At 46.9% G+C, this 24,963-nt stretch overlaps 1 protein-coding gene across 6 annotated transcripts in view; it reads right to left on the bottom strand.

Annotated features, from left to right (window-relative positions):
- The window catches only part of LOC139765566 (uncharacterized), a 131,618-nt gene that overhangs the window by 6,966 nt on the left and 99,689 nt on the right, over nucleotides 1-24,963 (bottom strand). For 5 of the 6 annotated variants that reach the window (XM_071693131.1, XM_071693136.1, XM_071693133.1 and 2 more), the window contains 3 exons: nucleotides 24,013-24,055; nucleotides 3,062-6,604; nucleotides 2,233-2,469 (listed from right to left, as the gene is read on the bottom strand). In XM_071693131.1, coding sequence (XP_071549232.1) covers nucleotides 2,233-2,469; nucleotides 3,062-6,481 — 3,657 coding nt within the window. In that variant the 5' untranslated portion in view covers nucleotides 6,482-6,604; nucleotides 24,013-24,055. The remainder of the gene's footprint in view (nucleotides 1-2,232; nucleotides 2,470-3,061; nucleotides 6,605-24,012; nucleotides 24,056-24,963) is intronic. The other variant, XM_071693134.1, reaches the window with a different exon arrangement.

The following is a 24,963-nucleotide window of genomic DNA, read 5'->3' as shown; positions in this document are numbered from 1 at the left end:
AATATCAAACATCCATGTTTCCACGATCAGCCAACACCAATGAGCATCACATATCAACACATCTGCATAGGATTCAACATCATGTGTACAGTTTTCCATCCCATTCATAAAGATGTGTGTCATTCACATCATCATATTCATAATGTTCCATTTGTATATTTCACACTCTAAGTTTATTCTATTTTGTACACGATTTGCCATGACACTTTTCTATGCTTATCTCCGTTCAGAGTCGGGTGGAAGAGAGTTTCCCAGCTAACATGGACCACTAAACCTCAGTAACATGGACCACTAAACCTCAGTAACATGGACCACTAAACCTCAGTAACATGGACCACTAAACCTCAGTAACATGGACCACTAAACCTCAGTAACATGGACCACTAAACCTCAGTAACATGGACCACTAAACCACTGTAACATAGATCACTAAACCTCAGTAACATGGACCACTAAACCTCAGTAACATGGACCACTAAACCTCAGTAACATGGACCACTAAACCTCAGTAACATGGACCACTAAACCTCAGTAACATGGACCACTAAACCTCAGTAACATGGACCACTAAACCTCAGTAACATGGACCACTAAACCACTGTAACATAGATCACTAAACCTCAGTAACATGGACCACTAAACCTCAGTAACATGGACCACTAAACCTCAGTAACATGGACCACTAAACCTCAGTAACATGGACCACTAAACCTCAGTAACATGGACCACTAAACCTCAGTAACATGGACCACTAAACCTCAGTAACATGGACCACTAAACCACTGTAACATAGATCACTAAACCTCAGTAACATGGACCACTAAACCTCAGTAACATAGATCACTAAACCTCAGTAACATGGACCACTAAACCTCAGTAACATGGATCACTAAGCCTCAGTAACATGGACCACTAAACCTCAGTAACATAGATCACTAAACCTCAGTAACATGGACCACTAAACCTCAGTAACATGGACCACTAAACCTCAGTAACATGGACCACTAAACCTCAGTAACATAGATCACTAAACCTCAGTAACATGGACCACTAAACCTCAGTAACATGGACCACTAAACCTCAGTAACATGGACCACTAAACCTCAGTAACATAGATCACTAAACCTCAGTAACATGGACCACTAAACCTCAGTAACATGGACCACTAAACCACTGTAACATAGATCACTAAACCTCAGTAACATGGACCACTAAACCTCAGTAACATAGATCACTAAACCTCAGTAACATGGACCACTAAACCACTGTAACATAGATCACTAAACCTCAGTAACATGGACCACTAAACCTCAGTAACATAGATCACTAAACCTCAGTAACATGGACCACTAAACCTCAGTAACATGGATCACTAAGCCTCAGTAACATGGACCACTAAACCTCTGTAACATAGATCACTAAACCTCAGTAACATGGACCACTAAACCTCAGTAACATAGATCACTAAACCTCAGTAACATGGACCACTAAACCTCAGTAACATGGATCACTAAGCCTCAGTAACATGGACCACTAAACCTCTGTAACATAGATCACTAAACCTCAGTAACATGGACCACTAAACCTCAGTAACATAGATCACTAAACCTCAGTAACATGGACCACTAAACCACTGTAACATAGATCACTAAACCTCAGTAACATGGACCACTAAACCTCAGTAACATAGATCACTAAACCTCAGTAACATGGACCACTAAACCTCAGTAACATGGACCACTAAACCTCAGTAACATGGACCACTAAACCTCAGTAAAACATGTAGGTAAGACCCATCGCAAGACGAGTTGAAAAAGTCTTGCAGAATCATATAGGTTGGTCTGGTTATACAGTCAGTGGCACATTAAAGTGCACTAGAATATGGTAATGTCTGAAAAAGAGTAAGGTGTCCTTGCATATAAGATGGAGGTTGCAGATGAAAACTACATGAGAGAGGATAATAAAGGAACCCAAGATAAAAAAAATAAAAATAAATGATAATGTTTGAGAATGTATAGACCATCTGAGGGGACGACTGCCAGGAGAAAGATGCAAAAGAAAAAGAATCGTGGAAAGTACATGAGGACAGTCCTTCACTCCCACATGATGTAGTTAGCAGCTGCAAACTTTAGGTAAGGAACTGGTCTGGTGTTGCACACCCATCCACTCCTGCCAGGACTTGCATCTTATGGTACGACAATGACCCATCTCAGGTCCACTGAGGAGGCCTACCTGCTGCTTAGCCTTCTCTGGCGTGCCGTTAGGGTGTGGCTGAGGTGGGGGCTGCGCTGGTGGTTGAGAAGGAGCTGGGGACTTCTTGTTCTTGGTTGTTGTAGCTTCGCTGTTCTTCGTCTTGCTGGAAGTCGTCGTCTTGGAAGTGTTGTTGCTGTTCTTGTTGCGACCGTCGCTCATCAGCACAGAGAAGAACTTGCTCCTCTGTCTCATGATCTTCTGCTGCTTCTCCTCGTCCTGGGAATGATAGTTGAGTATGGAAACATTGGCCAAGACAGCCTGACAGACACAACACCCGCAAACATTTACCTATTTACAAATCCTGTCATAATGACTAAATTTCCAAGTGTAAATGAATTAAGAACAAAATGATACTTGTATACTTATTCTCTCTACTTCAGTAAACCTAAATATGGTATTCCAATCTATATTTCTCAGCCCTCACTCTGGCCACTTTCTGAGCCCCATGAACACGATTCTCCGTCAATATTCGCCTCAAAGTTCCAGTGATTTGTTTTAGGAATTTCTTGATACCCCAACGTTCACTACAGCTGCCTTCCTGAATGTTGCCTGGCTATTTCTAGACTTGACAACATCCACTGATACCAACACTCTGACAACACTCCATCTGAGTGACGTAATCTGCCCTTCACGAAAGCATTTTGAGACAATTAGGAAGTACAGGTGGATGGACTCATGGAAGGCGGTGTGGGCAGTATATCTACCTGAGAAAGAGACACGGAGAGACAAGGAGGCTGATACAGAATGATGTAGACAAGATGGCAGAGAGAGAGAGAGAGAGAGAGAGAGAGAGAGAGAGAGAACGTACCTCTGGTGGTGGTTGTGGCTCAGGTGGTGGGGGTTCCTCCACCACCTCCTCGTCTGGGGGATCGTACAGCGGGCCACTCCGATACTTGTCGCTCAGGCTACGCCCCGCCCGCCCGTCTGGCGACCCTCGTTCGTCTTGATCGTCCTCGTTGTTCTCGTCGTCGTAGCTGTTCCGTCGTTCGTCCGGAGGTGACTCCTCCTCACACGACGTCAGGTTGTCCTTGGAGCGACGGATGGCCTCTCTGGCGCGGTTGTCTCGTGAGTCCCTCGAGTCCTTGGAACCTCGACGTTTGTAGTCGCTGTAGGACTCGTGGGAACGCTCTCGAGTCGTTCTAGTCTCCCGAGTGTTGCGTTTGTTGGGGCGCGGTGTGCTGTCCAGCCGTTCCCGAGACCCAACACGCCTCTCCTTCAACGGTGTCGCGTCTTCGAGGACATCTGGCAAGCCTCGGCGGTGTTGGTAGTCTTCCCGCAGCTCCCGCTCCTCACTGTGACGCTTGGTGGTGTGGTACTCCTCCCGCGGGACGCTGCTTCGATCGTTACGGTATTCATCCTTGCGTTCCTCCCGCCACTCTTCCGGGTCGTCTGGCTGCTCATCCTGTCCGTCATCGGGCAGGTCGTCTCGCCGATCGTCCCGTCGGTTGTCCCGCCGATCCTCTCGCTGGTCCTCCCGTCGAGTGTCAGCTGGGGACACTCTCTCGTCGGAGGAAGTGCCCCGGAACTCTGTGAAGCGAGAGAGCGGGTCAACGCTGGGGTCATCTTGTGGCCGGGGGTCGTAGAAGAACTTTATCTTTATTCTTTTCTTCTTCTTTTCCTTCTTCTCCTCCTTCTGTTTGGCTGCCTTACTCGCTCGCTCTTTCTCCAAGTTATTCTTTTTGTTCTTCTCGACAGGGGGTGGGTCTTTTTGGGTGGGCGTGTCCCTGTCCTTGCGAGATGGCGTGTCCCTATCCTTGCGTGTGGGCGTGTCTCTATCCTTACGTGTAGGCGTGTCCCGGTCTTTGCGCGTGGGCGTGGCCTCACGGGAGGTGTGGTTTTTCTCTCGAGATGATTTCTGAGGGCGTGGGAGGCTGTCTTTGTTCCGCGGTTCTTGCGTGTGTACTCGCTCCGTCACGGTCTCGGTGCGTCGCGAGCGATGGTTCGAGACGCGGGTCACGCTGCTCGACTGGGCCTGGTTCGAGACCACCAGGGATTTCTTGCCAGTGTCCTCCATCACCAGGCTGAGGGCGTCCACCTCGTCGATGGTCAAGGGCGTCATCTCGTCAGCTCTGTATGGCATGACGCCGCTGTCCTGTATCCCAAGCCTCCCCGTGCGTGCCTCCTCTTCCTCCTCTTCTTCCTCCTGCAGCTTCTCCCGCTGCATGACCTGATCTCTGATCCTGGCCAGCGGGTCCACTGTCTGCCGCCTGTGTTCAGCCTCGGAGTCGGAGGTGTCGGAAAGGAGGGGCACGACGTTGCGACGCGGCTGACGCGTGGTCGACACTCTGGGCGGGGGCGACGGCGATCTATCTATCCTCCCGAATCCGTGGTTCACCTGGCGGACCAACGAGGCCGACGTTAGGTTGTTGTGGATGTTGGTCTGGCTCCTGTGGTCTTTCTGGCTCACGTAGTAATCCTGTTGCTTGGGCAGCCGGTAGTTGGACGGGTGTTTCTGGTCCGTCTTTTGTGAGTGGTGACTCTGTTGTTGCTTCTGGACGAACTGCTTCTGCGTGTGCTGCCGCGCGGGTGACGGCGCCGGGCTCTTGTGGGTCCTGCTCCGCGAGCGTGACGGTGCTTTGGGCATGGCCTCCGTCTGCACGCCCACGGAAGACATGTTGATGTTATTGTTGGAATGTTCCTTGTACTCCTCTAGGTCTTCGTGTATGAGTCGTCGCAGGTTGTCCTCGGGCACCTGGTAGCTCTCGTAGGCGTCGTCGTCCTCCTGGTACTGGTTCTTGGGAGGCGTGGGGTCGTGGTAAGGGTCGTGGTCGTCGTAGTGGTCGTGGTAAGGGGGACGGTGGTGGTGGTCGTCCGTGATGATGATCTTCGCCGAGTACTCACGATCCTGGCGGGAGTTGTGGTAGTTCCGTTCCACCTCCTTGCGGCCTCGCCCATCTCTCTTGTTGACCTGGGCGTACACCGGGGAGTCACGCGGGGGAGAGTCCCGGGGCGGGCTGGGTCGGCCCAGGTCACGGGGCGGCGAGAGGCGTCGTACCGTCTGCACGGAGACCATGGGTGTGGTGCCTGTGTAGCTGAAGGGTTGGTTGTTATTGTGGTTACGGTAGCGGTCAGGTTCTAAGGTTCCTCGCTGCCCCGCTTCCATCTCGGTGGACATGTCGACCATCATGGTCTGGCGGCGGGTGTCGTCGGCGTCTTGGTTGAACATCTTGATGATGTTGCCCACCTTGGGCCTGTACGTCTCCCTGTGGGACATGTCACCACCTCCGTCGCTGTCGGAGATCGACGCCGTCGGCAGGTGACCCAGCGATTTGTACCCCTGGAGACGTCGGGCCGACGAGTCTCTGCTATCGGTGAGGTTGTCCACAGACTTGTAGCTGGTGTTGGGCGGACCTAAGGTGGCAGTCCGGGTCTTACCATCGTACAAGTTCTCCACCGACTTGTAGTTCAGGACGGGAGGCTGGTGCCTGTAGTTGTGGTACTTGTAGTTGTTGGCTTCCCTGTGGTTGTTGTTGTTGGTGTTGTTGTTGTTGTAGTAGACGGTGTTGAGGTCGGGCACCGACTTGTGGCCGGCCAGGTGGTGGGCACGGCGGGGGAGGGGTGGGGAATCCAGGTCTGTGTCGGGGAGGTGGTCGGCCGACCGGTGTCGGTGGGAGAGCGGGCCGCCGTTGGGGAGCGGGTGTGGGGAGTGGTGATGAGCGGCGCGGTTCACGTCACCCTTGATCCTGCGGGTGATGGGGTTGGTCGTCCTCGAGGCCGGCAGTGTGCGCTGACGTCCTCGCGGCTGCTCGCCGTTAATGACGTTCGTGTTCTTGTTGTTGTTGTTGTTGTTGTTGTTGGTGTTGTTGTTGCGGACGTTGTTGAAGAGGACGTTGTTGTAGGTGTGGTGCGCCAGGTTCTTGTTGTTCTTGTTCTTGTTGGGTCGGTCCAAGGAGCGGGTGTTGAGCGGGAAGGCGGCGCCGCAGTCCACGTGGTCCAGCAGGCGCACCAGGTCCTCCGCCTGCTGCTCTAGCTCTTGCGAGGTCAGCACGACGGGCTCCCGGTGCACGTGTGAGCAGTGGGCCCACTCGTCCTCCCTGGGCGGGGTGGTGCGCAGGGCAGAGCGGGTCTGCTGCCCCTGGGCCTTGTGTCCCCGCGGGATGTGCTTCACTCCCACGTCCTTGTTGAAGGAGACGCGTTTGTCCGACCGCTCGGACTTGAGGGATTCAGTGCGGACCACGCGGGCGTGGGTTGTGGGCTCTGGTGGGCCAGTGGGCCGCACCATGGGCATGGTGGTGGGCGGCCTCAGGCACGCCCACAACCCAACCCCCCCACCATCACACACCTAGTGTTCCGCGTCGCGCGTTCCTCCTGCTGCTCCTGTTGCTGCTACTGCTGTTCCTGCCTTCCTCACCTGCAAGACAAGAAACACATCTGTACTATGAGGGTGCCAACTGTACTGACCATGACCTGTGTGTGTGTGTGTGTGTGTGTGTGTGTGTGTGTGTGTGTGTGTGTGTGAGGATCGGGACTCTGTACTGATACATTTTGTCAAAAGGGCCTCATATACACCGTTACTATCCCCAAGACTCATGTACAACCCCCTTCCTGTACAGTACACATGGGTGCATTACACACACACACACACACACACACACACACACACGAGAAGTGATGGGAATAAGTCACTTCGAGGTGTGTAAGTGGTCACCTCACACAGATCAGGTCCCCCCACAGAGCTAGCAACATGGCGACAGTTGTTTTTCAACAGGACGAGACCCCACCTGGCCAGGCTGGGGGTCAACACACACGTACAGCCGCGCGCACCTCAGGACACAGACTGGGGAAAAACTGGGTCAACGTTGGCTGGGTCCCTGGGCGGTCATCACCGATCACGTAGTTCGCTTCTGAGGCGCGAGACGGTGGTTGAGGCGGACCCATATAGGAAGGACGCTGAAGCGCTCATCACTATGTCATATACTGACAGACAACTGAACTTGTACATCTCAAACTTGATTACTGTGTGGAGGCCCAGGGAAGCAGAAGACTCCGTGCCCTCCTCCCCACGCCCACTGGCCACGACATACTACATCAACAGAAAACTTAGAAGCTAGAATCACAAAGGCATATATATATATATATATATATATATATATATATATATATATATATATATATATATATATATATATATATATACATATATATATATATATATATATATATATATATATATATATATATATATATATATACACAGAGGGGGGTTATTATTACATATATGCGCTACCCACAACCCAGCTTATACAAATCTCAAAACAAAATAAGCAAGTGAAACCCTCGCAGTAGGTGTGGTGTTGTGACCTGTGCTCACAACACGGGACACGAGAAACAATACTTGTGACCTTCTTAAAAGGTCAATTGTTTTCAAGAGATTTGGTCTTGATCTTAGGATGAAAAATTGTTTCAAGGAAGGTAATTCTGACCAACACTTCCGCCGGTACAAAGTCATGAAATTTACGATAATTATACATCATGTGACGTCATTCATTCGATCAGTGTACTTCTTTATAGCAAATACAATCAACTATACACTACGCGCACCAAAAACATGCACCAGGATTGCTGTAGTGAACACTAAATGCTCCTGTTGGGGGGAAGAAAATCAACGACTGCTGGGCCTCCCATTTTCTATAGACCTGACGGCGTACATAAGAAAACGGGTAACGGCCGCCACGATTCAAGAGTTCACGCGATTGTTTACATAGAACTTCAGCATACGAAGGCCTTACACTGACTTCTGGCTTAACTCACACTACATGACATCTCTTCATGGTTCGCGCATGATATATCTTCAAATATTGTAATCAAAAATTATTTGATCATAATTACTGAAAGTTCAAAGGTGCAATACATGCCTTAATTAAGCAGATTATGGATGTTTATCTATCTATATATCTATCTATCTATCTATCTACCTTTTTTTTTTTTTTTTTTTTTTTTACTTTGTCGCTGTCTCCCGCGTTTGCGAGGTAGCGCAAGGAAACAGACGAAAGAAATGGCCCAACCCACCCCCATACACATGTATATACATACGTCCACACACGCAAATATACATACCTACACAGCTTTCCATGGTTTACCCCAGACGCTTCACATGCCTTGCTTCAATCCACTGACAGCACGTCAACCCCTGTATACCACATGACTCCAATTCACTCTATTTCTTGCCCTCCTTTCACCCTCCTGCATGTTCAGGCCCCGATCACACAAAATCTTTTTCACTCCATCTTTCCACCTCCAATTTGGTCTCCCTCTTCTCCTCGTTCCCTCCACCTCCGACACATATATCCTCTTGGTCAATCTCTCCTCACTCATTCTCTCCATGTGCCCAAACCATTTCAAAACACCCTCTTCTGCTCTCTCAACCACGCTCTTTTTATTTCCACACATCTCTCTTACCCTTACGTTACTTACTCGATCAAACCACCTCACACCACACATTGTCCTCAAACATCTCATTTCCAGCACATCCATCCTCCTGCGCACATCTCTATCCATAGCCCACGCCTCGCAACCATACAACATTGTTGGAACCACTATTCCCTCAAACATACCCATTTTTGCTTTCCGAGATAGTGTTCTCGACTTCCACACATTTTTCAAGGCTCCCAAAATTTTCGCCCCCTCCCCCACCCTATGATCCACTTCCGCTTCCATGGTTCCATCCGCTGACAGATCCACTCCCAGATATCTAAAACACTTCACTTCCTCCAGTTTTTCTCCATTCAAACTCACCTCCCAATTGACTTGACCCTCAACCCTACTGTACCTAATAACCTTGCTCTTATTCACATTTACTCTCAACTTTCTTCTTCCACACACTTTACCAAACTCAGTCACCAGCTTCTGCAGTTTCTCACATGAATCAGCCACCAGCGCTGTATCATCAGCGAACAACAACTGACTCACTTCCCAAGCTCTCTCATCCCCAACAGACTTCATACTTGCCCCTCTTTCCAGGACTCTTGCATTTACCTCCCTTACAACCCCATCCATAAACAAATTAAACAACCATGGAGACATCACACACCCCTGCCGCAAACCTACATTCACTGAGAACCAATCACTTTCCTCTCTTCCTACACGTACACATGCCTTACATCCTCGATAAAAACTTTTCACTGCTTCTAACAACTTGCCTCCCACACCATATATTCTTAATACCTTCCACAGAGCATCTCTATCAACTCTATCATATGCCTTCTCCAGATCCATAAATGCTACATACAAATCCATTTGCTTTTCTAAGTATTTCTCACATACATTCTTCAAAGCAAACACCTGATCCACACATCCTCTACCACTTCTGAAACCGCACTGCTCTTCCCCAATCTGATGCTCTGTACATGCCTTCACCCTCTCAATCAATACCCTCCCATATAATTTACCAGGAATACTCAACAAACTTATACCTCTGTAATTTGAGCACTCACTCTTATCCCCTTTGCCTTTGTACAATGGCACTATGCACGCATTCCGCCAATCCTCAGGCACCTCACCATGAGTCATACATACATTAAATAACCTTACCAACCAGTCAACAATACAGTCACCCCCTTTCTTAATAAATTCCACTGCAATACCATCCAAACCTGCTGCCTTGCCGGCTTTCATCTTCCGCAAAGCTTTTACTACCTCTTCTCTGTTTACCAAATCATTTTCCCTAACCCTCTCACTTTGCACACCACCTCGACCAAAACACCCTATATCTGCCACTCTGTCATCAGACACATTCAACAAACCTTCAAAATACTCATTCCATCTCCTTCTCACATCACCGCTACTTGTTATCACCTCCCCATTTACGCCCTTCACTGAAGTTCCCATTTGCTCCCTTGTCTTACGCACCCTATTTACCTCCTTCCAGAACATCTTTTTATTTTCCCTATATATATATATATATATATATATATATATATATATATATATATATATATGTGTGTGTGTGTGTGTGTAAAACTATGAGTTAGCAAGCGCCCGCCTGGGGTCCATGGGTTCGAATCCTAGGAACATGAGTCAGCCCACACCCTGCCCAGGTGTTCATCCTCCCCACGCGAACAAAAACGGAAGCAAAGACTTTTATAAAACAAGGTTAAGAGATGAGGCAACACAAGTGGAAAAATTTCTCCCAGTAACATGCAATTAGTAATCAAGTACACATCATTTTTCTGACACAAAACAGCATGTTTAAGTCGAGAGCCATGTTTTGTAATGAACAATTTAGCGAAGCATTACGGACGGAAACAATGGCGCATCGTCTGCTTCTGGCGGGAACTCTGCCTCGCCGGCATTGTTGTCAAATCTTGCCAGTGATGGGTTGATAAAAGTTGTAAATTTGGGGGAAAGTAAGCCAGTGTCACGTCCACACACCTTACCACCTCGTGAAAGAGAGGTAAAAAGGCGTTAAAAAGGTCAATGTCAAACTCCTGCAGCCTCAAAACAGCGAAGAACAACGTAAAACTATTTTATAAAAACTTCCAGATCTCGACGGGTTTAAGACCGTGCGTGAAAGGACATTATTGGAACGCAATTTTCTAAACTTTATCAACTGTTTATCATCCTATTGTAACCCTTCATGCCACACGACTTTGAAAGAATACAACGGTAAAGAAATAACAAACCTTATTTCCAAAGAAATCCATAAAAATCAGCCATTGTTGAGCGGGTAAATAGCTGTGGATAACGATTCTGAGTACGACCTCTCCTTCCTCCCCCAACCTTTGTAGGGTGAAGACCTCCCCTCCTCACCCCATCCTTTGTAGGGTATAACTTTCTCAGGTCAAAGGTCAAGAAGTGCGACCAACTGGCGGCAAGTTACTTGATCACCAACACACACACACACACACACACACACATCTCATGTTTGTTATTATGTCTCGTCCATCGCTGTGTGTCTCTGGTTCGGCCAGTGTCTCCTTCTGACTTTATTCTCTCTCTCTCTCTCTCTCTCTCTCTCTCTCTCTCTCTCTCTCTCTCTCTCTCTCTCTCAAAGTATCGCATAGTGAGGGAAGTTGATATATTCATGAGTTTACGATTTCGTAATTATGAAGCCAAAGTGAACTCTGAAGCAGTTGTTGTGCGCATTACGTGAACGTATGTCAACACAGGATACAAAAGTCTCCTCCTCTCAGCCAAGCTGGCGTACTTGTGAATTATACTATTACTTTACTGTATTCAGTAGATTTATTACGTTAATGTATTCGGTAGATGTATTACGTTACTGTATTCAGCAGATGTATTCATTATACTTTCATGATTCATCATACACATAAGATGTCTTCACCGAACTTGAGCTAAATTGTCGTCCTCCATAATCTAAGTAATCGAATTCAAAAGACATATTCATCATACTTGTGGCAACACGTTATGGCGATGCCATGATTAAGTAAACTAATTCACGGACGACCATATCACGTTCATGACGACCTTATCACGTTCATGACGACCTTATCACGTTCATGACGACCTTATCACGTTCATGACGACCTTATCACGTTCATGACGACCATATCACGTTCATGACGACCTTATCACGTTCATGACGACCTTATCACGTTCATGACGACCTTATCACGTTCATGACGACCATATCAATCATCTGGGCCAGAAAAATAACACACTGAAGACGACCATTACGCATGGAGGACCTTGATAAAGGTTTACCTAAACAGAGTCTGTTACACCTATCTTCACCCTCGACCGGTATTCATAAACGTGAGATGCAACCTCGGCGCTCAAGTGGCAGCTACGGGTCTGGAAGGTCAACTCGTGACAGAGGACACGGCCAGGTGGAGTGCGGTGACCTATGACCTCTTCAGGTTTCACAGTTGTTCAAGACTGCTTATCACTGACCTTCGTGACCTGCCGGGTCGACACCGGACCCACACCCAGTGCAATGTATGCCCATATATATATATATATATATATATATATATATATATATACAAAGGGTTGTTTAGGTTCGAATCTCAGATGACTGGTTGTCTGGGTGTTATGTACAGTGCTGTTTCTACTCGGTAGACGGAAGTGACGAGAATGTCAAACTTATACATGGTCGGGAGGTACGTAGTGAGTGAGTTGTGTTGCTGTGTCATGTAAGCGACGCGCGCCTTCTTCCACCACCTCACGTTCGCTGTACGTCACGAACGCGTCATTGTATACCCTTAAAGGATAGGGTGTATCTAATAAAGTTTAAAATATTCCTGTTTTCTATCTTATTTATCTCATAAATTGTCACAGTCATCGAGAAATATAAAAAAAAAATTATCGGCAGTTATGTAAAATAGTCGGAAGTGGCGGGAAAACCTGAGTGGACGAGGCAGTGGGCGCGGGAACAACAGGTAAGATGGCGCGGGCGTACAAGGAACAACACTCCGTTACGATGAAAATGTCAAGGTCGTGAGACAATTGGAACAATAAGTCTGGGAGACGCCTGCCGTCCTGTGATTACCAGCCGTGTTCCCGCTAGCGAGGTCATCCCCCTGCATCAACCCCCTCCTACCAACAACATCTTCCTCTCTCTCTCTCTCTCTCTCTCTCTCTCTCTCTCTCTCTCTCTCTCTCTCTCTCTCTCTCTCTCTCTCTCCTGAAATGCATCATCTCTGCATTAGCTATTTTTTTTTCGTCCCTACAAATCCAATTTACTGATCCAATTCATAACGTCAGAAAGAAAGAACAAAAAACAAAATCGCGTCAATTATAGGTTGTCTCAAACACCCCAAGCGTAGATGTGCAAGAAAAAATACAAGAATGTCAGAATTTATCTAATAAATTGATGCCAAGATTCTACCACCGAATGGTTCTACCTACCAGCGTTAGCAGGACCATATACAGTCTCTCACGTACCCATGAAACGGGCAATTTCTCGGAAAAAAAAAGAAGAAAAGAAAAAGTTAGGATCATCCCTGACCCCTAACGGAGGCAGGTTGATGTGCTATTGTTTTTCCCGGGTGTCGTGAGCCGCTGTGACGTAACCTTATAGTGGCGCCGTTGCCAAACTTCTCATGGATAGACAATGTGAATTGAACCGCCCAAAATCTCAAAACACTCTTAAGGTTATTTAGATACTATACTATCCCCTTATTTTGAGTATGTATACAACTATCCCAATATGTACGAATGTACATAAATGTGGATGAATAAATTTCCAATAAACATCTAACCGGACACCAGAGACTGGGTGTCGTCTCCGGTCCACCAGGTTGCACACGCCAGTAACATCACACACGTTATAAACTACGTGCTCGCTCGCCAGTCACGCGTAACGTGTTATTCTTTTTTGATGTATTCATTGTTGATACATGCGACCCCGGAGCTAGAGGGCGGGGTTACTATCATCAGTGTATAATTACCAATTGGTACTGCTAGGGGAGGGAGTGGCTCACTCGTGTGGTCTTCACTTCATGAACAATATCATACAACGAGTTAAAACTATCGAATGTTGTTCACATCTACCTCGTCCACTTTCAACTCCTCACCACTCGCACTGTACTGGGGCGAATTCGCATCTACAACAAAAGTTTTCTTCGGTAGTAATTTCCCGTCCTGTCCTCCGTTTTCTGTGTTTCTACATATCACGGAAAACTGACCCTTGTGTCCATCAATGTCTTAATTTACGGGATATGATCATGTCACCCTTCACTCTTCTCTCTTCCATGATGGGTTACTTTAAAGCGTCTGGTCTTTCCCTGTTTTTCAGCTCCCTGAATTCTGGTAGCTTCGTTGTTGCCTTCTTCTGAACCTTCTCTATTAGCTCTGTGTTTCTCTGAGAGGCATATCCTACGTGTGACCTAATGTAGGATACGGACAACACTGCTTAATATTTCCTTCATGTGGGACTAGCATCAAGGTTTAGGGATCCTGTTTACTCCCAAATCCTTCCCACACCTCCTAATTTTATTTCCAGCGAGAAAAATATTCTTTCTGAAGTCTTCCCTCACTGTACCGTGTCCACATTACTTGTGTGTGTGTGTGTGTGTGTGTGTGTGTGTGTGTCAGGGAATGCGGACGTGAGGTCTAGTGTTCTTTCTAACCGACTCACGTTTACCTGATTCTCTTCAATCACCCTCCGGCAGTTCTTAACAAACGTGAATTATCTTTCATTCCCTGTAATCAAACGTAACAAGAATTAATTTAATTTCAGCGGACGCACACGACAGCCCACGCACACACACATCGTGCACACACGCCATTACGTTGTCAAAGACACTCATCTTTTGTTTCCTCTGTAATGATCTCAGTCACTACTGGTAATGTTATACAGTGATATATATATATATATATATATATATATATATATATATATATATATATATATATATATATATATATATATATATATATATATGGGCATAAAATGCGGGTGGGCGAGTACTATGTGCGTAGGACCACTGGATTACTTTCTACCTTGGCGTTCAAATCTCCCACGCTGAAGGCAGTGGTTGGTGGTCAACAATGAGGGGACCATGGTTCGACCCCTCCACGGCTGAGGACAGTAGTGGTGCCAGTAGGGACAGTGACCAGTGTGGCACTAGAGGCAAGGCAGGGCAGTGATCACCATCGTCAGTTGTGGAGACAAGAGTACATTCTCGTCGAAGATCTCTCTCTCTCAAGGTGTTCATCCTCTCCCTGCTACTGAGAGTAGAGCACCTTAGAAGCTAATAGGAACCCCTCGATAGCAAGCCTCAGGGGTTATAACCCCAGGGTCCTCGTGTGAAAGGGGTCTCCCCTGGGGCTGAATATCATCAAACACACACACACACACACACACACACACACACACACACACACACACACACATCACCACACCCGGTGGGTGACGTGGCCAGCCTCCCTGGCGATAGCCAGGCAGCGTCAGGTGGAAACGAGCAACTGCCTCACCTGCACACATCTGCTGCCATGTGCAATGTACGGACACCAGGGTCTACCACCAGCCACCGCCAAGCCCTACACACTATTGCATGGGACACCTTGACCTCCTCATGTGTCTTGGTTCAACCCAATGACAACACGTCGCTCCCCATATCCATCTTATTCGTTTTCTCCCATGCACGCCTATCACCTTCCTGAATGGTGAGGCCCCGATACCCCAGAGCCACGTTCACCCCCTCCCCATCTCGGTCTCCTTACTCTCTCCATTTCTGCTCTCCGTTTGACCACAGGTCCATCTTTATCCTAAAATATTGTTCATACGCATCATCTTCGGTTCATCGTCTATTGTCTTCGTCACACAAAGCGCTGCCCACCAGCATTCCACAGTCCATCTATTTCATAACTTACTTCATGTATTTTTTCGTTATTGTTGTTGTCGGACGTAAGGTCATCTACTGGTGGTGCCGTAACTCTGACCTCTTGTCACCCCAAGGCCTTGGACCCCAACAGTGAACTAGGAACTCAAGCCACAAGAGAAGCATTTGGACATCAATAACTTGAATAGCCAATGACACAAGCGCTTGTATACAGGCCAGGTGTGTTGTAGTATCAATAACCTGAATAACCAATGGCACAGGCGCTTGCATGTGGGCAAACGTGGTGCTGTCCTCTGTCGGCAAGAAGGGACACTGGCCTTCTGTGCCGCCCACATACCATGTACGTAGGTGGCCGTGTGGGCGGGATAAAAGGCCAGTGTCCCACCTCACCGCCAGAGGGCAGCACCACGCCTTACCCGCACGCAAGCGCTTATGTCATTGGTTATTCAGGTTATTGATGCTTCAATAGCCCGCATGCAAGCCCTCGCGTTATTGGCTATTGGGACCTCTTGGTGGCTGGAAACACTTCACCCTCTTGCTTCCCGCTGTTCATTTCACCGTCTGTGGTTGATCTGTGGGTCTTATAACTGTCTGTATTGTCCTCTGATTGGCTATTTGAGGCTGCCTGCTTGTTCCTTCGTAAGGTCGTGCTGCCTACGACGTTGCCTTCACAATCATCATCAAGTCAGTTGTTCTCGTGACCCAGCCCAACGCTGGTCGCCAGCACCGCGCCTTGCCCTCATGTAACCCCTCACCTGATTGGTTATTCAGGCTGCTGTATCTGACGTCAAACACCAGGTACAACTGAATACATATCTGAGCTTCATCAGGAAGATATGTAGAAAAAAAAAAGGAGAAAATCTCAGAAAAATGATGAATCTCATTTCTTTCGTTAATTCCATCAAGGCGTTGCCAAAAGACTTATCACAAAGAGAAAGCACAAATACCTGCTAATAAGACCAGAGAGAGATAGTGTCGGGTAAAGTGGACTCATTTTGTGGGGGTAAAAGTTGAACCAGTGCGCCCACAGACGCCCACAACACACGCCCACACCGCCGGACTCTGACCCCGTCAGTGTTACCATGATAAAGCCATGAACTTTAAGCTTTATGTGCCTTTCACTCTGTATATGTGCGTTATATATATATATATATATATATATATATATATATATATATATATATATATATATATATATATATGTGTGTGTGTGTGTGTGTGTGTGTGTGTGTGTGTGGACTGAGACTCATTAAATGCGTGTATGTGTGATAGCCACCTGATGTGCACATAGCAGAAAATCATCCATCAGTGAGGACCCATCTCTTTACCTTTCTATCATACAATTCATCAATCCTCATTTGTGTTACGTTTGTAGTTTCCAGATGTGTCCTCCACTTCCCTGGTTCCTGCCCACCTGAGGCATTATCCACACTGTGAAAACGAATTAGAAACTGGGGAATCATAGCGACGTGTGCCGTACTGCTCCTGTAGTCAACCTCTTCTTAGCAGATCTCTATGACTTCCCAGCTGAGCTCACTACATCCTTGTGGTACAATAATGCTTTACCAGATCTTCTGAACGTCTTAGCCACGTCCTGGAAGGCAACATCTGCAATGACCAGTGTATACCAGCCTTTATAACCTTGGTAAATGTAGTGTTGCAGACAGTGTCAAGCCACGAATGTCTATCAACACCTAAATTGCTGTCATTTGTCACGGGGAAGACGTCAATTATAACCTGTTTCATAACATCCATCTTCAGCACTTTAGGCACATCTGGCCAGGCTGACCTCAACCACATATCTGGCCACACCTGTCTGTCTGTCTGTCTGTCTGTGTGCTGGTTGCAGTCATCCAAAACAATGTCCACGTCTCCCACACGTCCATCATCACCACCAGACATATTCAGGGATGATGACTCAGGTTCTTCTGGCAAGTCATTTTACACAGACTAAGATCAGGAATGGCCCCAGCAGTGAGTCCTGTGGGACGCCAAACCTTATCCAAATCTGATCTTGAAAAGACGCTTCCAACGTGTCATTTGTTCCCCTTCCCCGTCGGTCATTTTCGATCCGCCGAAGAGCCGCCATCTTATTAACTCGTTCACAATATCTCTTGTGGTAAGTGTCAAATACCTGGTGTTAATGTCTGGGATTACCTATCAATGTTGGACGAGGAGGGAGTTCTACACCCGCTGGGACGTTCTCTATCATACGGCTTTAGAAACATAAATACGGTGTCCACATTCACAGCTTCATGCACTCACTCTGTTCTATAAACCCATCACTCTCATACCAGGAAAAGACTTCTTTACATTTTTGGTTTTTTAAATCTTATGTTTAATTTCATGTTATGTCTTCTGGTTGTTCTCTCTTCTTATCTTACGAAGAATTGTTCACTGATGTCATCATGAAACTGGTTTATAACTTAAAGGTTGAGATCAAGTCACCTCTTACTCTTCTCTCTTTCATGGTGGATAATTTTATGGCCTCTGTCCTCCAGTATAACGTATCTTTCTTAATTCTGGTACCATCGTTGACGCCTTCCTCTGGATCTTAACTATCATCTCTGTGCTTCTCCAGCAGTAATGGCCAACGCTGGGAGCTACGCTTCACTCTTGGCCTAAATGTACGATATGAAGAGCTTGCTCAGTATGTCTTTATACATTACAGCTGAGAGCTATGTTGATATTTGCCAGCAGACACTTGGTCTCCTCAGTTATCATCCCAATGTGGGACTCTGGCCATAGTTTAGGGACGATACCAACTCCCAGAGTCCTACTCATACACACACCCACCTCCCTGTGTATGTGTGTGTGAGGTGTGTGTGTGTGTGTGAGGTGTGTGTGTGTGTGTGTGTGAGGTGTGTGTGTGTGTGTGTGTGTGTGTGTGTGTGTGTGTGTGTGTGACCAGGTATCACAGGAACGTATGCATCACACTATGTGTACAACTACGTAGGCATGTATACAGATCTGAACACCACCTGGACCACTGTGTACGTACACGTGCACACTAAAAGTATACATGTACACAGACAATCATGAGTGGTCCAGGCGTACACAGTCCGAGGTGTAGCGACCTACACCTAGGCTGAAGTGGAGTGTTGGGTATACGTGGGCTCTCTCTCTCTCTCTCTCTCTCTCTCTCTCTCTCTCTCTCTCTCTCTCTCTCTCTCTCTCTCTCTCGATGTGTAGCGTTGAGTGTACCTTGGACCCCCCCCCCTCCAGCATACTGGGTGTGTGGGAGAGGCTACAGTGTAGCCAGACACTGGTCGCATCAGACCCGTGGACACGGTAAGTGATGATGGCATTTGTTTATCATGGATTTTCCCCCACATATTTTTGTGATGTTATCTCAAATACATTTTCTGTAAAGGTTTTTTTTTTTCATCTTTTGGCAGTTTTTACTTATTGATTATCTATATGTATCGTGTTCTCTGTACTGATGACGAGAGTTTGCCTAGAGGAAGGGGCTGGCGCGTCGCACCCACCAGAGAGAGAGAGAGAGAGAGAGAGAGAGAGAGAGAGAGAGAGAGAGAGAGAGAGAGAGAGAGAGAGAGAGAGAGAGAGAGAGAGAGAGAGAGAGAGAGAGAGAGAGAGAGAGAGACTTGTCATTCCATGGGCCTGTCAAACCCTCTGGTAAATACCATGTTCCAGGAAGAGACGCACACCACGTCAGACATGCCTCAGGTGTTGGGCAAGCGACAGCTGGTGCTCAGGTGGGGGGGAAACCTGGGCAGCTGGCATCCTCTCTACCTCCTACGGCACCACACTAGCCCTGGTTGAATCCCCTGACACCACCACCTGTGGCACCCAGGGTTGGCCACAGTACGGGGCCCCAAGCACCACCTGACGTCCGTGCGCAACACACCTGCACGGGAGATCCCCTTCTGGCAGGGGTACACACCTGCACAGGAGACCACCCCCCTCTGACAGGTGTACACACCTGCACGGGAGCCATCACAAATAAGGGTGATCTCATGCCAGGAGCCACGTCTGAGGCCAGGCTGCTGGTGACTGGGCCTGGGTGAGGGGGGGCCAAGTGGACATTCCTCCACTGGTATTATTACCTCTTCCTCCCCCCTTGCATGACACGTCACGACGTGTTGACATGCGCCATGACGCCCTGGGATGTCCCACGTCCCACCACATGGTGGACCCCACCACGTCCCACCACCCCACAGACGGCGTCTCACACGGGCACGCAAGACCACCGTCCATCAGGTTCCACCAGAGACCCCATGGTTGTGTGTCGCCTCCTGACCATGCAGGCACACAGCCTGCTCCACACACCGGCTGTGCCTGCTCCCCAGGCGGCCTGCCAACCTACACCACAGTATATTTGGAACATGGAACATACATACATGGAACATACATACATGGAACATACATACATGGAACATACATACATAGAACATACATACATGGAACATACATACATGGAACATACATACATGGAACATATGTAATCTAACTAAAGAAAAAGAGCGTCAACATAACACGCCATCATCTGTATCGAGAAATCTTGTCTCGTATACTGGAACAGATCTTATCACGTATACTACTGTATTATGACACACTCTCAAACCACACCATGTGTTCATCATCTATACATCTATGAATATATGGAAAAATAATCTAGATAAATAACACATAAAAAAACGGTAATTGAACATCTCCATACACCATATACGAATCTGCACACACACACACACACACACACACAAGAAAATGACCATAATGTGAAGACAATGTCTTGATATTAATGAGAGAGAGAGAGAGAGAGAGAGAGAGAGAGAGAGAGAGAGAGAGAGAGAGAGAGAGAGAGAGAGAGAGAGCTTTGCGTGGGAGACAAACATCTCTCATCAACACCTACACGCACACTCCCACTTGACCACACACACTCAGTCCCTCACCACTTACCTCCTCACACTCACAATCCTTCCCATTTTACACTCACCCTCCTTCACACTCAGACCCCATCACGCTTCCCTCCTCTTCGTCACCACACAACACATTCATCAATCAAACATCAGCCAACTTTGACAATGTCGAGACTTTTCATCTTCAAAATCTGTCCAGTACGTCATAATCTTTAACTCAGAGCCGAAGTTCCTTTCACCCCAGTATGATATATACAATACTCATGACATATAGCATCCATGCCTACGTCACCAAACTTTTCAACTGCTCACCGTGCGTCACGCAGCCCCCGACGCATGCGCGTCAGGACTCCCCGACGTAACACTGTGACGCAGTCAGCGTTGTTCCGGTCGAGGTAGCTGGATGGCCTGGAGCCCCACCCTGGAACACCTGGTATGACTTGATGATGGGGTCTGATCGGCTGTTAGCGCGACATGGGAAGTATTCTAACTTCTATAACTTTAATAAGTCCTCTATATAATCCTTCTGATACTGATCAGGGTAAATCAAATATCTATCTTCACTTTTTCAGGTGAAATTTTGGCCTTCCATCTGTTGGTATTGTACGGGGAGGCCCACACATGAGGCCCATCATTATATCAAATATTCTTTATATTCTTTGAATTTTTTTTTTTGTCGCAGTTTTGTTAGCATTGACAAGACTACGAGACTAAATATCTAATTATACGATACAACGAATATGTAAAATACGCTGATACCAACACAGTGGTCAAGTGAACAGTTAGGACAGCGTGGGTTTAAGTCATCAATATTCACTATGCCTAATACCAACCCTTCAGGTTAACAAGACTTAAACTATTACTATCTTAACATGACCTTAACTGTTACTTTCGTGTCTTGTCGGTAACAGAAGTAACAGCTTATTTGATTGTTAAATAAAGAGAAGACAATCTTATCAGTCTTAATCTATCTCATCAATTAAGATAATCGACAACTTCTATTCCAATAATGTAGAGATTTTATTGCTCTGTTACTCTGGTAGTTAAAAGTGAAGATCATATATGACGTCTACTTCAAACTAGTTACTAATAGATACACCATAGCACCATTATTCTTCAGCAGTGCACAAGCCTCTTGCCAGTACCTGAGGACAGTGAAGTGTTATAACACTATGATGCCCCTATTCCAAGGGTAACAACACTAGACAACCCATCCACCGCTACATCAAGACGATTAACATTTAAGAAAAACCTACCCTCGTCTCCCCAAGACTGTTAATGAACAGTTACGATATCCTTTCAACTCTGTAAAACAGTTAACATTTAAGACTGAGGGAGTGGCGGGTGGGAGGCAGTGTGAAGGTTAAATCCGACTCGTACAGAGATAAGTTAAACATTTTCCTTAACATCTGCTGCAGTAGAGCGCTTCCATAGCCTCCTCGTCTGTCCATACCATCGCCCTAGCCTAGCACTGTCTACGACCCGACCCGTCCATTCGCTCAAGGTAGGGGTTTGACGGTGTCAGAAAGTAAATAGGAATGTAAACCCTTTTTTTCCACTACTCCGACGAGAATCTTATGAATATCTTAAAACAAGTTTTACAAGTGGAAGACATAAAACTATTTTACAGGCAACACGAAGCACTTGCCTCTTATCCAAACATTTTTCGCCAAGACTGTATAACATTATCAGCTTTCAGTTAGCGTCTACATCTTTGCCGGATCACACCCTCACAGTGAGGGAGGGAAGGAGGAGTCGTACGGATCTACCCAGAAAGATGGAAAAAGTCGAAGGTGTCATGAAAATGATTTACAAGATGGCGAGTCAAGGATGTGATTTAAATGTATACAGCTGAGAAGCCAGGGTTGGACGAGCGCCAAAGTTTCTCCCGCCAGCCACCGCTCTCACGCGTGTCGTGTTGAGGACAGTCTCTTTCCAGTGTGACAAATACCTTTATCTCTTTATCTTTTCTCTCTTACACTAATACCATCCAGCCATTAGCTCTAGACACAATGATGGAATAACTTCAAATGTCGTCGGGTTCGTCGGTTTCACCAGCGCAAGACCCAACCTCGCCCCTCAGGTGGGTGTGTGGGCGGGGTGGGCGTGGCTTCCCTGAGGGTGGTGTGGGCGGAGATGGGAGCCTCCTCCAGGTGGATGGTTATCCCGGATAATGGCGACCACCTTCACCACTCCTGCTGCTCCTGCTGGTCGTAACCAAGATAATGTGTTCGTAAAACACACGGGAGTGCGCATGTCCGTACAGCACGACGGTACGACCCTCGAGCACGACGGTACGACCCTCGAGCACGACGGTACGACCCTCGAGCACGACGGTACGATTCTTGGCCTTGATGACCTGGCCTTTAGACTTTACTCAATAAAGGCCAGGACACCATAACCCAACGAGGGTCGTACCGTCGTGCTCAAGGGTCGTACCGTCGTGCTCAAGGATCGCACGGTCGTGCAAGACTTTAATAAATACTTGACATCCTAACCCAGGGTTGCCTTTGAACACACACACACACACACACACACACACACACGCAACAGTCAAGGTTTACAGCCAACAGACAGATAGCTTCCGCTCTTTGTGCAGCGGAGAAGAAAACGTCAGGCGGGCGCATGCGCGTCTTAGTATGTACGTGAGTTACACACACACACACACACACACACACACACACACACGTGTGTATTTACAGAGCCTATATGGTGTCACAGAGCCCATTATCAACCTTATTTAGAGCCTATGAAGACCTTACAGAGCCTAAGACAGTCTTATAGAACTGTGACTTAGAAAAAGTCTACGCAGCTATGAAGTACCGACACTATTAGGACGCAAAGATAAGCTTAGGGACCGGCGCTTAAGCTTAGAAACCTGTGAATAAGCTTTGAGACCTAAAATTAACCTTAAACATCTGAAGTTAAGCTCTGAGACATTAGGGTAAGGTTTAGAGATCTAAAGATAAGCTTTAATGACCTACATATTTACATGATTTCCAGATCCTGATATTTTCCACACGATCCCAGGAACCACAAGGGACTAGAGGGCTAAACTGCCCAACAGCTACGCTTCACAATTAGAGGTGAACAGGTGGGCAACAAGGGCTGGACAGGTTGGGTGTTGACCTTGCCTGAGTGTGACGTCACAACCCACGCTATATTAAGGCAGGTTGGGGGGGGAGGGGGGCATGCCTAGCACCCTATAGCTGGGGAGTGTGGGGTGTGGGGGGGTCACTATGTTGTGTGTGTGTGAGAGAGAGAGAGAGAGAGTATACCTACCAGACTACAATAATCATACTATATTATTATGAGTTTTGACAACCGGAAAGATACGCCAGAGTCGTCCAAACTCCACCTCAAGGACCGGTAAATTAGACCTTACTGCTGCAGCAAGCACTTTCTACACACACACACACACACACATATATATATATATATATATATATATATATATATATATAGATAGATAGATAGATAGATAGATAGATAGATAGATAGATAGATATAAATTCAATAAAAATTTTCCAGTAAAATGAAGTCTGAATCTTATTTATAATGTGCTAACGTTTTCTTATCATTTATTCTGCGTTCATTTAATAGATAATGGAGACAAATTATTACCAACTCACCTCAGGACAAGCGACCCTCCCAGCTTGGCAACACTGGCGACCCCTGCAACGAGAAACATGACGTCACTTTAAGACATTGTCTGACCTCCTCCTCCTCCTCCTCCTCCTCCTCCGTCTCCTGGTTATCAAAATAAACCTCCCAACATTTTAATAAAACAACCAAACATACACATGTATATAAACCCAGCAAATGACACGCAAATCTTTCCTTCTGGGAAGCCATCTTGAATACAATGGTACATGTCGTGCGGGTTGTGCCTGACGATGCGCGCGCAGGAAGGGTATGACGAGGCCACAGGCTGTACAATGACTCCAGAGGAAGAGGGTAATGAGCATAACAAAGTATAATGACTCTAAGGCAATGTCTAATTGATTCCCAAAGCGAGTGAAGAAACTGGAGGCATCTGGCATCACACAATGATGCCAACAGCCACAATTAAATTACCGTAGTTTAGAACATGAAAAACAAGCAGCAATTATCCATGGAAAAAATGACACACACACACACACACACACACACACACTAAACTGCATGAGAACACAGTAACTGAATGCGTGTGTGTGTGTGTGTGTGTGTGTGTGTGTGTGTGTATGTGTGTGTGTGTGTGTGTGTGTGTGTGTGTGTTACCGGACTCCTATCTGAGGTTATACACAGCCAGTGAATAATATTAAACTCTCATTAGGTAAGCAGCATCGAGGAACATCTCGCTGCAAAGGAGTCCACCATACCCTTTACTGTGTAGCGCAGCCTCAGAGCTGTACACTGACCCAGAGTTTGGAAGGAAAAGATGTGGGACGAGATGCGTGTTTACCCCAGACGGTCTGTGCATCACACAGACACACATCCTCCATCATGGCTCCATCTACGCCTCTCTATTCCAGTCACAACTAAAAACGAATCAATATTCACAAGATGAACCTCCCATTCATACCCCATGGTTCAGTGGTCAC

Source organism: Panulirus ornatus, chromosome 55 (assembly GCF_036320965.1).
Source record: "Panulirus ornatus isolate Po-2019 chromosome 55, ASM3632096v1, whole genome shotgun sequence".
Classification (NCBI taxonomy): Eukaryota; Metazoa; Arthropoda; class Malacostraca; order Decapoda; family Palinuridae; genus Panulirus; species Panulirus ornatus.
This window is presented reverse-complemented; position numbering and strand designations above follow the sequence as displayed.